This window comes from Dama dama, chromosome 5, assembly GCF_033118175.1.
Source record: "Dama dama isolate Ldn47 chromosome 5, ASM3311817v1, whole genome shotgun sequence".
Classification (NCBI taxonomy): Eukaryota; Metazoa; Chordata; class Mammalia; order Artiodactyla; family Cervidae; genus Dama; species Dama dama.
Genome location: NC_083685.1, coordinates 62,987,076 through 63,003,084, shown reverse-complemented (window position 1 = coordinate 63,003,084; position 16,009 = coordinate 62,987,076). Strand labels below are relative to the sequence as shown.

The window sequence follows — 16,009 nt, the reverse complement described above, 5'->3', positions numbered from 1 at the left end:
TATAAAATGTGTAGTGTCTTTAAACAAGTGTACTTGTACAGAAGCCTACTTATTTTTTTGATATTCTAATTCATTATTACAGAAGTAGTCATTGTTCAAATAAGTTGTTTTTCCTTATTTAAATAAAATTCTAAAATAATTTTAGGATGACAATCTAATGGATGTCCTACAGCTGCTTGTTGCATTAATGTCAGAACATCCTAACTCTATGATACCTGCTTTTGACCAAAGGAACGGGTTACGGTAAGACTTTAACATTTCAAGAATTTTAATATATTTAATATAAGAGATTAGTTTTGAAATGATAGGTTCTTAGATATGAAAATTGTTACTGGATCCTATAAAACAGGATATAAGATTCTTTTATTTCATGTCTTATGTTTTTTGAAAAATTCTTCAATGATACAGGATCTGTTACTGTTTACTAGGTGAGGACAAATCAAGCAAATCATTCCAGTGTTTGTATAGTTAATGCTATTATGCAGCTATTGTAAGGTCAAATTCTCTAACAGACCTCTCTTTAGGTCCTAGAATAGTAATATACAATTGTGATCTAAGAGAAGATCTCCATATTTTCCTTTAAAATATAACCTTTTCCAACCTCAGTCCCAAGTCATCATTGTATTAGTCTGCTCAGCATGCTGTAACAAAATATCCTAGACCAGGTCGTTTAAACACCAACAATTTGTTTTCTCACAGTTTTGGAGACTGTAAGTCCCAGATAAAGGTGCCTGAAGGGTTGGTGTCTGGTGAGGGCTTTCCCTTTGGGGTGTAGGCAGCCTCCTTCCCACTGTGTTGATAGGGTAGAAAGAGAGCGAGAGAGAAAGCAGAAAGCTCTTAGTTTTCTTTTTAAATAAGGATGCTAATCCACTTGAATCAGGACGCACCGTTATGACCTCATTTAATTTTTGTTTTTTATTTAAAATTTTAATTGGAGTATAGTTTATTTGCAGTGTTGTTAGTTCCCAGTGTACAGCAAAGTGGTTCAGTTGTAACTATACATATATCTAGTCTTTCTAAGATTTTTTTCCCATGTAGGTCATTACAGAGGATTGAGTAGAGTTCTCTGTGCTATACCTCAGGTCCTTATTTGTTATCTGTTTTCTCCCAAATTCCCCCTGCCCCACCTCCTAATCATAGTTCCCTGTCTTATACTTAAAACTTCTCTGTCATATCTGCGTCTTGTTCTGATGATAGGTTTACCCCTTCAGACTGTATTTTCTTGCCTCGTTCGCATGTCTTGACCTCCTTTAACTTAACTGATTTCTTTTCCAAATACAACCACAGTTGAGCTTAGGAATTTAGTATATGAGTTGGGGAGCACATATTCAGTCGGTAACAGTTATCAGCAACAAAAGAGAATACTTCTGTTTTAAGTCTTTCATTTAATGAGAAGGTTTTGGGGGCACAAAAGTTTAACAGATACTTTGCTGAGTGATCAGCTGCAGTAAGTAATTTAATAATCTAGTTATAATAAATTTTCCATACCATGGATCATGGAGAAAGCGAGGGAGTTGCAGGAAAAACATCTGCTTCATTAATTATACTAGAGCCTTTGACTGTGTGCCTCACAGCAAACTGTGAAAAATTCTTAAAGAGATGGCAGTAATGGGAGTACCAAATCACCTTACCTCTCTCTTGAAAAACCTATATATGGGTGAAGAAGCAATAGTTAGAACTGGACATGGAAAAATGGACTGGTTCAGAATTGGGACAGGAGTACAACAAGGCTGTATATTGTAAACTTGCCTATTTAATTTATGTGCAGAAATGCTGGGCTTGGATGAATCACTAGCAGGAATCAGAATTGCCAGGAGAAATAACAACAACCTCAGATATGCAGGTGACACCATTCTAATGGCATAAAGTGAAGAGGAACTGAAGATCCTCTTTATGAGGGTAAAAGAGGAGAGTGAAAAAGCTGGCTTCAAACTCAGCATTCAGAAAATTAAGATCATGCCATCTGGTCCCATCAATTCATGGCAAATAGATGGTGAAAAAGTGGAAGCAGTGATAAACTTTATTTTCTTAGGCTCCAAAATCACTGTGGATGGTGACTGTAGTCATGAAACTAAACGATGCTTGCTCCTTGGAAGAAAAGCTATGAGAAACCTAGACAGTGTATTAAAAAGCAGAGATACCACTTTGCTGACAAAGGTCTGTATGGTCTAAGCTATAGTTTGTGCAGTAGTTTTGTATGGATGTGAGAGTTAGACCATAAAGAAGGCTAAGTGCCAAAGAACTGATGTTTTTGAATTTTGCTGGAGAAAACTCTTGAGAGTCCTGGACAGCAAGGAGATCAAACCAGTCAGTCCTAAAGGAAATCAACCCTGAATATTGATTTAAGGGCGGTTGGTTAAGCTCCAATACTTTGACTACCTGATGCAAAGAGCCAACTTACTGGAAAAGACCTTGATGCTGGGAAAGATTGAAGGCAAAAGGAGAAGGGGAAAGCAGAGGATGAGATGGTTGGATGGCATCATCAACTCAATGGACATGAATTTCAGCAAACTGGAGATAGTGGGTGACAGTGAAGCCTGGCGTGCTACGGTCCATGGGGTTACAAAGAGTCGGACACGACTTAGCGACTGAGTGACGACAGCAAGCAGTCTTTTATTACACAGTTTTGGTTTGTTTTTCAGTGTTCTTTCTGTGTAAGATAGGAGATGACTTCATGCATTATACTTAGGGAGTGCATTTTCAGAAACTCGCCGAGAAGCAGAACCAAAAGTGTTTGCGCGCGCGTGTGTGTGTGTAAGAGAGAGAGAGAGAGAGAGACAGACAGACAGACATGTATGTTAAGGAATTGGCTTATGTGATTGTAGAAGCTAACAGGTCCAAAATTTGCGGGGTAGGCTGGCAGGTGGAGATCCAGATAAGAGTTGATGTTGCAGTTTGAGATTAAAGTCTGTCTGCTGGCGTAATTCCCTCTTCCTCTAGGGAGGTCAGTTTTTTTTTTTTTTTTTAAATTATTAAGGCCTTTAACTGTTCCAATGAGGTACCCACATTATGAAGGGTAATTGACTTTATTCAGTCCACTGATTTAAATGTCAGAGTAAATGCTGACCTCATAGAGTTATTTGGGAAATACTTCCTAGCCCTAACCTATCATCTTTGCATCTAGTGATCTGTTAACAAGTGTTCATTTTTTGTTTTGTTTTATCAATAAAGGTCAGTCTGCAAGTTCTGCCTATCCTTTATAGGTAGTTGTTCTCTTGTCACTTCATTTTTTAAAACCTCTCATCTTGCTTTAAGTTTTTCTTATACATGCACCACTCAGGGATTAAGGCGAGAGCTGGGTGATAATTCACGTTTGTATAGAAAGACTTGATTGATATTGTGGCCTGAGTTTGTCCAATACATTGCATCTCTTAGGTCAGTTTGTGGCTTTTGAAGGTTTTTACACAGATCTTGAGGATTCTTCCCCTTTGTTTGCTCCTAGCTATTCAGCAGTCTCCTACCCTCTCTAGTCTGTGTGTGCTAAGTTGCTTCAGTTGTGTCTGCTCTTTGCAACCCAGTAAAGGACAGAAATGGTATGGACCTAACAAACAGAAGATACTAAGAACAGTTGGCAAGAATATACAAAGAAACTATACAAAAAAAAAATCGTCATTTTCCAGATAACCACGATGGTGTAATCACTCACCTAGAACCAGACATCCTGGAGTCCAAAGTCAAGTGGGCCTTAGGAAGCATCACTGCAAACAAAGCTAGTGGAGGTGATGGAATTCCAGTTGAGCTATTTCAAATCCTCAAAGATGATGCTGTAAAAGTGCTACACTCAGTATGCCAGAAAATTTGGAAAACTCAGCAGTGGCCACAGGACTGGAAAAGGTCAGTTTTCATTTCAATTCCAAAGAAAGGCAATGCCAAAGAATGTTCAGACTACTGCACAATTGCACTCATCTCACACGCTAGCAAAGTAATACTCAAAATTCTCCAAGCTCGACTTCAGCAGTACATGAATTGAGAACTTTCAGATGTTCAAGCTGGATTTAGAAAAGGCAGAGGAACCAGAGATCAAATTGCCAACACCTGTTTGATCATCGAAAAAGCAACAGAGTTCAGAACGACGTCTACTTCTGCTTTATTGATCATCTCAAAGACTTGGACTGTGTGGATCACAGCAAACTGGAAAATTCTTCAAGAGATGGAAATACCAGAGCATCTGACTTACCTCCTGAGAAATCTGTATATAGGTCAAGAAGCAACAGTTGGAACCAGACATGGAAGAACAGACTGGCTCCAAATTGGGAAAGGAGTACATCAAGGCTGTATATTGTCACCCTGCTAATTTAACTTAATATGCAGAGTACCTCATGTGAAATGCCGGTCTGGGTGAAGCACAAGCTGGAATCAAGATTGCTGGGAGGAGTATCAATAACCTCAGATATGCAGATGATACCACCCTTAAGGCAGTAAGTGAAAAAAACTAAAGAGCCTCTTGATGAAAGTGAAAGAGGAGAGTGAAAAAGTTGCCTTGAAACTCAGCATTCAGAAAACGAAGATTATGGCATCTGGTCCCATCACTTCATGGCAAATAGATGGGGAAACAATGGAAACAGTGAGAGACTTTATTTTGGAGGACTCCAAAATCACTGCAGATGGTGACTGCAGCCATGAAATTAAAAGACACTTGTTCCTTGGAAGGATAGCTGTGACCAGCCTAGACAGTATATTAAAAAGCAGAGACATTATTTTGCCGACAAAGGTCTGTCTAGTTAAAGCTGTGGTTTTTCCAGTAGTCATATATGGATGTGAGAGTTGGATCATAAAGAAGGCTGAGAGCTGAAGAATTGATGCTTTTGAACTGTGGTGTTGGAGAAGACTCTGGAGAGTCCCTTGGACAGCAAGGAGATCAAGCCAGTCAATCCTTGGAGAATTTCAGTCTTGAATATTCATTGAAAGGACTGATGCTGAAGCTGAAACTCCAATCCTTTGGCCACCCAATGTGAAGAACTGATTCATTGGAAAAGACCCTGATGCTGGGAAAGATTGAAGGAGGGAGGAGAAGGGGACGACAGAGGATGAGATGGTTGGATGGCATCAATTATTCGATGGACATGAGTTGAGCAAGCTCTTGGAGATGGTGATGGATAGGGAAACCTGGCATGCTGCAGTCCATGGGGTCGCAGTCACGCACAAGTGAGCAACTGAACTGAATTGGACTGTGGCCCACCAGGCTCCTCTGTCCTAGGGGATTCTCCAGGCAAGAATACTGGAGTGGTTTTCCATTTCCTTCTCCAGGCCTCTAGTCCGTCGGAACCCATTTTCTTAATTCCTGTAACCTGAAGGATCGTTTTTCTCACAATATTAGCTACCTGAACTTCTGACAGAAAGTAACTCTGAGATATAGACCATGGGTCAGATTTATAAGAGAAAAGTGAAGATTCAGACTCCTACCTACAAAATGTGTAATGCCTAAGTATTAACTTCTCCACACCAATACACCTGCTTTTGTGTGGTCTTCGGAGTACTTGGAAAATTACTTTTTCTGTTTTGTCTGTAGTTAATAGTTCTGATACATAAGACAGAAGCTCTGTTGTCCTTGCTCCATTTTGGTTGGTTGAATGTATATGTTCATCATTACACTGACATTCAGAATATTTCACTGTTGTAAAAATCATCTGTGCTTTGCCTGTTCATCCTTCTCTCAGTACCCCCCCCGCCCCCACAACCACTAATCTTTTTATTGTCTCCCTTGTTCTGCCTTTTCTAGAATGCCATATAGTTAGTATCATTTACTGTGTATTTTTTTCAATCTGAGGCTTTCAATCAAAAGGCTTTTCATAGCTTGATAGCTCATTTTTTGTAGGCCTGAATAATATTTCATTGGTTGGATGTCTACAGTTTACTTATGCATTGATCAAGGACATCTTGGTTGCTTGCAAATTTTTGCAGTTACATGTAAAGCTGGTATAAACATGCATATGTCAGTTTTCCCTGGAAATATGTTTTCACTTCCCTTGGATAAGTACCAAAGAGTGCAGTTGCTGGATCGTATGGTAAAAGTATGTTTAGTTTTGTGGGAGACTGCTAAACTGTCTTCCAGAGTGGCTATACTTTCAATTTCTTCTGAGGGTGATAATTTGTGTTGCTTCTCACCCTCACCAGCATTTGGTGGTGTTTGGCAATTCTAATAGGTGTTTTATTTTTGTTTTCATGTGCATTTCCTTGATGACCTATGATGTGGAGCATCTTTTTATATTCTTATTTGCCATCCGTGTATCTTCCCTGATGAAGTATCTGTTATGTCCTTTGGCTTGTTTATTGTTGGTATATAGGAAAGCAATTGACTTTGGATATCAATTTTGTATATTGCAACATTGCTATAATCACTTACTATTTCCATGATTTATTTTGTCAGTCAGTCCTAGATGTTCTTTGTAGGTGATCATGTCATCTGCAAACACAGATAGTGTTATGTGTTCCTTCTCAGTCTGCATACTATATTTACTTTTCTTGCTTTACTGCTTTAGGAAGAAAATTTGGTATGATGTAAAGGAATGGTGAGAGGGGACAGTCGTGCCTTTTGCTTGATCTAAGTAGTAAAGTTTTGAATTTTTTTCCCATTGAGTGTGATGTTTGATGTAGGTTTTTTGTAGATAGTCTTTATCAAGTTGAGAAAGTTAACCCTCTATCCTTAGTTTATTTAGAGTTTTTAACATGAATGGCTGTTGGATTTGTCAGATTTTTTTTTTATCTAATGATATAACTGATAACTTTTCTTATGTGTTTATATGATGATTACCTTAACTGATTTTCAAATGTGACTATCCTTGTATACCCAGGATAAATCTCAGTTGGTCATTGTATATACTTCTTACACTTTTCTGGATTTGATTTGCTGATATTTTGTTGAGGATTTTTTATCTCTATTATGTAAGATATTGGTCTAACATAAGATATTGGTAGTTGTAGCTTTTCTTCTGGTTTTGGCACAGGGTCATGATGGCCTACAGAATGAGAGTGTTAGGAGTATTCCTTCTGCTTCTCTGCTATGATGGAGCCGGTAGAGAATTGGTATAATTTCTTCCCCAAATGTTTAGTAGATTTTACCAGTGAATTCCTCTGGGTTTGGTACTTTCTATTTTGGTGGTTATTCAATATCTTTAGTAGATATAAACCTATTCATATCTTTTATTTTTTCTTGAGTATGTTTTGGCAGATTGTGTCTTTCAAGGCATTGGCTCATTGCATGTAGGTTACAGAAATTGTGGACATAGAGTTCATAATATGCTTTTATAGAGGCGTGGCTTCTGTAGTTATAGTCCTCTTTTTATATCTGACATTAGTAACTTATGTCCTTTCTCTTTTTTCTTAGCCTCCAAGGAAGCTTATTGATTTTATTGATCTTTTTGAAGAATCAACTTTTATTTTTATTGATTTTTTTCCATTTTTTATTGATTTCTACTCCAGTGCTTATTGTTTTTCTTCTGCTTACTTTCAACTGAATTTTCTCACCCTGATGCCCTAGAGTAAAAGCTTAGGTTATTGATTTTAGATCTTTCTTCTTTTCTGTTAGAATATATGTATTCAGTGCTGTAAATTTTCCTGTAAGTGCTGCTTTTGCAGCATCCCACAGATTTTTATAAGTTGTGCTTTCATTTTCATTTAGTTGAAAATGTATTTAATTTTTTGAAATTTCTTCCTTAACCCACCTGTTATTTAGAAGTATGTTGTTAAATCTTCAAGTATTTTTGTGTTTTGCAGGTATCTATTATTGGTTTCTAGCTTAATTTCATGTGGTTTTGGAGCTGGTGTTCTATAATCTCCAGTCTTTATATTTGTTGTTTATGTGTTTTTAACAGTCCTGGATGTGGTCTACTTGGTGAATGTTCTGTGTGAACTTAAGAAAAATGTGTTTTTCTACTATTGTGCAAGGAAGTCATGTATGTGTGTGTGCTCAGTTGTGTCCAACTCTTTGCAACCCCATGAACTATAGTCCACCAGGCCCCGCCATGAAATTTTCCAGGAAAGAATGTTGTAGTGGGTTGCCACTTCCTACTCCAAGTGATCTTCCTGTCACAGGGATCCCACGCCTCTCGCGTCTCCTGAACTGGCAGTCGGTTCTTCACCACCGTGTCATCTGGGTAGCCGTGGAAGTGGTACATAGATATCAGTGATATCCAGTTGTTTGATGATATTTTTGAGATTAACTATATCCTTACTGATTTCCTGCCTGATGGATCTATCTTTTTCTGAGAAAGGGATTTTGGAAATCTCCCACTATGATAATGGATTCATTGTTCCTCCGTGCACTTCTATAAGTTTTTGCCTTACATAGTTTTAGGCTCTATAGCTAGGTACATGCAGGTTAAGGACTGTTATATCATGTTGGAGAATTGACCTGTTTATCATGATATAATGTCCTTCTTTATCCCTAATAACTTTCCATACTTTGAAAACTGTCTGAAATTAATGTAATTACTCTTATTTTTGATTAGTTATTAAGACGGTATATTTTTGTCCATTCATTTACTTGTTATCTATATATATATTTATATTTAAAGTGGGTTTCTTGAAGAGAACATAGAGTTGATAAGCAAATTTCTAAATGTTAGAAATGTATATTAAATTCTCTCATATCTTACTTGAAGATAGGTTTATAATTGTGTGACTAAGGTTTATAATTGTGTGACTATATGAAAAAATATACATAAATAAGATATTTACTTTGGAAACATACTCATAGTAATTTGTTTTTAATTTATTCAGTGTTGTCTATAAACTTCTGGCATCAACAAGTGAAGGAATCAGAGTACAAGCTCTCAAGGCAATGGGCTATTTTTTAAAACACCTGGCACCAAAGTGAGTATGCATGAAATCTCAAATGAACTGTTGCATATTACATATCAATGTTATAAATCTTTGGGATAGTATTTACATTGTGGTTCCTCTAGTCTGTTTTTTATTTATTTTTATTCATGAAATTCTATATAAGTTTAGTCCTCTTTCTACATATTAAAAATAAAGTAGGAAACAGAAGTATATTGTTTCTGTTTATATTTTAATTTTTCTTCATTTTGTTCACTATGAGAATACATTTGTATAAGTTGAATTCTAAATAAATCTAGGTACAGACTTCTTTTCAGGTGGCTTGATCATCATTTGCTTTATCTGTAGTATGTAGCTAACAGAATTAACTGGGATATTTGTCACATACTGTATTCTATTATATGTATAACTAAAAACTGAAACCTCCATGCTTCTTTTCTTAACTGAATGCAGATGTTCATGTCCTACCTATTGTTCCTTATACCAGAATTGGTTTATTATAAAAATTAACAGTTTTGGTGGTAGAAAAATATTGGTAAATTTGTAGTCTATGTGAATCCAGCTGACTGACTGTAAATAAGGTTACATTGGAACACAGCCACAGTCATTTATTTGCTTATTATCTATGGCTATTTATACAACAGCAGTGTTGAGATATTGCTGCAAAGAGCATGGTACACAAAACTGGAAAAATATACTATCCAGCCATTTGCAGAAAACATTTGACAAACGCAGGGGTAGAATTAAGTTTGTAATCCTTCAGTTTCTTAGTTTTTGCTTGAAAGTTTAATTTTAGTATGTTTATCATCAAGGGTTTATTTTAAAATTCTCTTGCAGGTCTTCTGCCTTTTCTCCCACATTGATTTTCTACTTTACTTATTTGGCTTTAGATTATTATTCATGGTGCTGCTAGTTGGTAAAAAATTGCTGTGAAGATTTTGCTTTAGATTTTAATTCATGGTTTAATTCAGTTCAGTTCAGTCTCTCAGTCGTGTCCAACTCTTGGCAACCCCATGGAGTGAAGCACGCCAGGCCTCTGAGTCCATCGCCAGCTCCCGGAGTTTACTCAAACTCATGTCCATCGAGTCAAGATGCCATCTAACCATCTCATCATCTGTCGTCCCCTTCTTCTCCTGTTTTCAATCTTTCCCAGTATCAGGGTCTTTTCTAATGACTCAGTTCTTCTCATCAGGTGGCTGAAGTATTGGAGTTTCAGCTCTAGCATCAGTCCTTCCAATGAATGTTCAGGACTGATTTCCTTTAGGATGGACTGGTTGGATCTCCTTGCAGTCCAAGGGACTCTCCAGAGTCTTCTCCAACACCACAGTTCAACAGCATCAATTCTTCGGCGCTCAGCTTGGCTTTATAGTCCAACTCTCACATCCATACATGACTACTGGAAAAACCATAGCTTTGACTAGACAGATCTTTGTTGGCAAAGTAATGTTCAGTGTTCAAAAAATGAAGATCATGGCGTCTGGTCCCATTACTTCATGGCAAATAGATGGGGATACAATGGAAACAGTGAGAGACTTTATTTTCTTTGGCTCCAAAATCACTGCAGATGGTGACTGCAACCATGAAATTAAAAGACGCTTGCTCCTTGGAAGAAAAACTATGACCAACCTAGACAGCATATTAAAAAGCTGACAAAGGTCTGACTAGTCAGAGCTATGGTTTTTCCAGTAGTCATGTATGGATATGAGAGTTGGACCATAAAGGAAAATGAGCGCTGAAGAATTGATGCTTTTGAACTGTGGTGTTGGAGAAGACTCTTGAGAGTCCCTTGGACTGCAAGGAGATCCAACAAGTCCATCCTAAAGGAAATCAACCCTGAATATTCACTGGAAGGACTGATGCTGAAGCTGAAACTCCAATACTTTAGCCACCTGATGTGAAGAACTAACTCATTGGAAAAGACTCTGATGTTGGGAAAGATTGAAGTCAGGAGGAGAAGGGGCCCACAGAGGATGAGATAGTTGGATGGCATCATAGACTCAGTGGACATGAGTCTGAGCAAGCTCTGGGCATTGGTGACAGACACGGAAGCCTGGCATGCTGAAGTCCATGGGGTCGCAAAGAGTCGGACATGACTGAGGGGCTAGACCGAACTATGAAGATTTTGGTGATGATTTTTGCTGTGCTGTGGCAGAACCAGTCCCATTTTTCTTAAGCTTTAATTGTTCCCATATCGTAGTTGTATTTCTGTACTTAAAGATTTTGTGGCCCTGTAAGTTCTAGGTTGACGGAAGTTGGGGGCATTATTGAGTTGGAATTTGTTACTATTGTGAAAAACATTTTTGTGTCTCCTTCATCAACTAAATAGTAATACTTTGCGTTTGTTTGTTTTTTTTTTTCCTGTGTAATTGCAGAAGAAAAGCTGAAGTCATGCTTGGACATGGGTTGTTTTCATTGCTAGCTGAAAGACTCATGCTTCAGACAAATTTAATCACAATGACCACGTATAATGTCCTATTTGAGGTAGGAATGCATGAGCATTTAATCTTAACTAATTTTTATATAAAAATACCTATATAATTGAGTTGACTAATATTTAGATGAAATAAAAGCATTTAGATTTGATGTGTGATTTTGAAACTAGTTATTTAAAGAAGCTGTACTATATCTTAATAAATATGTTAGCCTGTGAGTTATTTAACAGTGCGGACATCTCTGTTTAAGTATTTTCTCCATTGTATTGACTATTTGATGTCTCATTTTATAATTAATTTAAAATAGGTTATAATGTTGATTAGTGTTGTACTTGAAGTTCATTAATAGTGATAGTGATATAGTGATTAATCTAATCCAATCTGGTGCTTCATTTCTGTAGATTCTCATAGAACAGATTCACACTCAAGTGATACATAAACAGCATCCAGATCCTGATTCTTCAGTAAAGATACAGAATCCTCGTATGTATTTAATATACTTTGTTTTTGATATTCGTTTTTTGTTTTTCAAGCTTTATTGTTATATAATTGACATACAAGTTGTGTAATTTCAAGGTGTACTGTGTAATATGCTGATATATGTTGTGAAATGATTACCACAGTAATGTTAGTAAGCACACTCATGGCTTTACATAGTTTTAATTTTTTGTGTTATACGTAGCAACTTTCAAATGCATAATGCAGTATTGTTATCTGTTGTCTCCAGGTTAAAGATTACATCCACAGAACTTACTCACCTTATAACTGGAAACTTCTGGTTTTTGAGCACCTTGACCCATTTCTCCCATTCCCTTCCTTTTAACTTATTTTTTATAAGTACATTTTGTTACCAAAAGGAAAGGCACTGAGGAACCTAAAGTTTATATTGTTGAAAACACATTGTTTAGATAACATTTCATTATACGAATTAATATAATAGTAGTTTTGTTTGTGTTTGATGTTGACTATAATTTCAAATTGACCTTAGGTCATGGGGAAATGTTTATATAGAGATTTTCAAGAATTATATGCGTAACATCTATGTTCAGACTTTTGGTAAAGTTTTGATTGTACTATTTAGGTGATGTCAGGCTAAGTTACATGGACCATGAAGGTGGCTTTCATTTTAAATTCCTGTCAAGTTTAGAATAAGAAGTGTGGAATTGAAAAACATCTGTCTTCTTAATTGTTTAAGAACTTAGTCTTGGTTATTAATCTTTTCTTTTAATATTTAGAATTCTTAAGGACGTATAAAATGTGTACATTTCTCATCTTGCTTTTTAAGGTTATTGATATTAAAACAACTGGTTTGTCGAATTTATAAATTTAATTACTTCTTGTGTGGTGAGTTGTGTTCATGTTTGTGATACTATTTCAGTACTAATTTTAAAAACACATGTCGTGTGTGTGTTTAATTTTTCTTCGCTTTCAAGGTATTGTGATATCATTATTTTATAAAGTAAAAAAGGAATAAATACCTCAATTATATTGTTGTTTAGTCACTCAGTCATGTCCAACTCTTTGCAACCCCATGGACTGCACCATTCCACCTTCCCTATCCTTCACTATCTGCTGGAGTTTGCTCAAACTCATGTCTGTTGAGTCAGTGATGCCATCCAACAAACTCATCCTCTGTTGTCCCCTTCTTCTCCTGCTTTCGGTCTTCCCCAGCATCACGATCTTTTCTAATGAGTCGACCCTTCGCATCAGGTGGCCAAAGTGTTGGAGTTTCAGCTTCAGCATCAGTCCTGCCAGTGAATTTTCAGGCTTGATTTCTTTTAGGTTGTACTGATCTGATCTCCTTGCTGACCAGGGGACTCTCCAAGAGTCTTCTCCAGCACCAAAGTTTGAAAGCATCAGTTCTTTAGCACTCAGCCTTCTTTATGGTCTAGCTCTCATATCTATACACGACTACTGGAAAAACCATAGCTTTGACTATACGGACATTTGTTGGCAAAGTGCTGTCTTTGCTTTTTTAATGTGCTGTCTAGGTTGGTCATGGCTTTTCTTCCAAGGAGCAAGCGTCTTTTAATTTCATGGCTGCAGTCACTATCCACAGTGATTTTGGAGCCCAAGAAAATAAAGTCTGTCATTGTTTCTATTTTTTCCTTATCTATTTGCTTCGAAGTGATGGAATTGGATGCCATAGTCCTCATTTTTTTAATGCGTAGTTTTAAGCCAGCTTTTTCACTTGCCTCTTCCACCTTCACCAGGAGGTCCTCTTTGCCATGGTGGTGGTCTCATCTGTGTATCTGAGGTTATTGATATTTCTCTTGGCAGTCTTGATTCCAGCTTGTGCTTCATCCAGCCTTGATGATATATATAATATCAAATATATTTTATGTAGTTATGGGAAAGATGACTTATTGAAGTCAGAATTTTAAAATATATTGTCTGTGTAATATAGTAGCAGAAAATATAAGCTGTACACTGTGGTATTTAAAAAATGGGATGTCTAGCTTTTCAGTCTTAACAGGTAAGTGATTTTTGGGTACATTAATTTACCCAAATGGGTAATTAATAGTATCTCTACAATCTGGGTGATAATAGTATCTAGTTATCATTTTGTGAGGATTATATGTATTAATATCTGTATTTTCTAAAAAAGTATCTCACAATAGTATATCCTCAAAGTTAGTGGATATTATCGTCATGGTAATCATTGTTCGGGTAGAGAAAATTTGAATTTGTCATTAGATGATTTCAGAAATTGCTCCTAAAATGTCATTAAGTTTATGATAAAATATCTTTTATTTGATATTTTGAACTTGCTGCTTTAGAAGCACCAAAAATCTTGGCCAAATGCAGGTTTAGAGTTTCTCAATTTTTATTTGGGTAAAACTTTGGTATATTATTATTTGATTTTTCTACTTTGATATTTATATATTTTAAGCATTTCTTTTCTTAAAATTTATAGTATAAATTTAGTCAGTATTTAAGAGTGTTACAAGAAAACTTATTTATTGGGGGTGTTTAATAGGTTTTAATTTACTTTTCATATTTTTGTATCTAATTTTACTTTTAAAATTATGGAAGAAAATCTTGATAGCTTCTAAAATGCACAATGATAAGGGAAAAAGTAGGTGCATATTATATATATTGTTGAAGAAGCTGAGAATTCTTTTTTTCTGAGATTTTTGATTTTATATATATGTTTTGAGTATTCAAAAAAATTTTAAATATGTATATTTTAAGATCAACTTTATTATCTGGCAGAGATTATGGAGAGGTGTCAGCAGTCATTGAATTCATTTAGAATTTAATTTGATTTACTACAAAGTTTTTAAATTTAAGTATTCTGTCTAATGATGCAAATAAAAAATTCCTTTCTTGTTTATATATGAGTTCTAGTGAATGTTTTGACAGTCTTGTTTGCAGATAATTTGTTTTATAACACAGAAGAGGATGTTTTAGGTGTACATTTATGTCAGGGAAGTAAAAGAAATTGAATATAGTGATGATCTTGCATCATGAAGTTTTTGTAATGTTGTGGTTTTTACTAATTTATGAATTGTCTTACAGAGATACTAAAAGTAATTGCAACCCTACTTCGAAATTCTGTCCAGTGCCCAGAGAGCATGGAAGTTCGCAGAGCATTTCTTTCTGACATGATTAAACTTTTTAATAACAGTAGAGAAAATAGAAGGTAAGCAGGATCAGTTACCTTTTATTTTCAGTGTTCAAGTCTAGCTTTGAATAAGCTTATATTTTCTAGGACAATTTGCTTTAAATACTATGAAATGAACTTTCTATATGCCTTATATTAAAGTAGTACAAGTAATATACCATACAGTTATTTGAACTTTCAATACCTCATTGTTTTTATTTGTTTTGTATACATAATAAAGCTGGTTGTTTTGTTCATGTTGTTTTAAACTTTTACGTTTTTAGAATTCTTTGAAGTTGATTTACTTTTTAAGTAATTCAGCGTCCTCTTAATATTTTCAGGAGTTTGCTACAGTGTTCTGTGTGGCAAGAGTGGATGCTTTCTCTCTGCTATTTTAATCCTAAGAATTCAGATGAGCAAAAGATAACAGAAATGGTCTATGCCATATTCCGAATCTTACTTTACCATGCAATCAAATATGAATGGGGTGGCTGGCGTGTGTGGGTAGACACTTTATCAATCACACATTCAAAGGTAAGTTTTTTAAAATGACAGTATATTTTAGCATTTTAAATGTCTGTAATTTTGATTCTCTAACAAAATTTTATATACTTAAAAAGAAGGGAAGTAGGCAGATTACACTTTGGAAGCGTAGTGAACAAGGGCTAATTAAGAAGAAAGATAAAATATTTCTAAGTTCCTCAGAATCAGAACAGTTTTTTTTAAAAAATGTCATTGTTATGTGTGCTTAAAAAAGTGAAACCTTGTAACACACATAGGAATTTGTATTTTCAAGTAGCCATTTTCAAGATACGTTTTTCTGAATTTTACAGTACTTTAAGCCTTTTTGAACACAAGGTGGCGTACAATACTCAAAGATGAGACGTGTTTTAGTAATATAAGGTGGTTAAGTAAACAAAAAGCTCTGGCTAATTTTGCTTTTGCTCATATTTTATAGTCTGTTAAAAAATTTGTTTCAAAATCTACTAGTCTTTTTTAAAAATAAAAACACCTTAATCCAGTGTTACTTACTTATATATAGCTTTTGTTTAAAAATATCAATGAAATGTCCTAGATATATAAAAAGTTAGAAGGAATAATGTACCTACCATGTTTATGAGAGTGGGTTCTCCATCCCAGTTGCTTTGTCTACCATTTTCAGCCCCTCTCTTCTCTCCCACTCACCTGAATT

General features: G+C 35.7%; 1 protein-coding gene across 2 annotated transcripts in view; it reads left to right on the top strand.

Annotated features, from left to right (window-relative positions):
- Window positions 1–16,009, top strand: part of LRBA (LPS responsive beige-like anchor protein) — a 725,050-nt gene that overhangs the window by 120,121 nt on the left and 588,920 nt on the right. For both annotated transcript variants that reach the window (XM_061142480.1, XM_061142479.1), the window contains exons 17-22: window positions 146–243; window positions 8,719–8,811; window positions 11,151–11,259; window positions 11,612–11,693; window positions 14,733–14,856; window positions 15,159–15,351. In XM_061142480.1, the coding sequence (XP_060998463.1) occupies window positions 146–243; window positions 8,719–8,811; window positions 11,151–11,259; window positions 11,612–11,693; window positions 14,733–14,856; window positions 15,159–15,351 (699 nt within the window). The remainder of the gene's footprint in view (window positions 1–145; window positions 244–8,718; window positions 8,812–11,150; window positions 11,260–11,611; window positions 11,694–14,732; window positions 14,857–15,158; window positions 15,352–16,009) is intronic.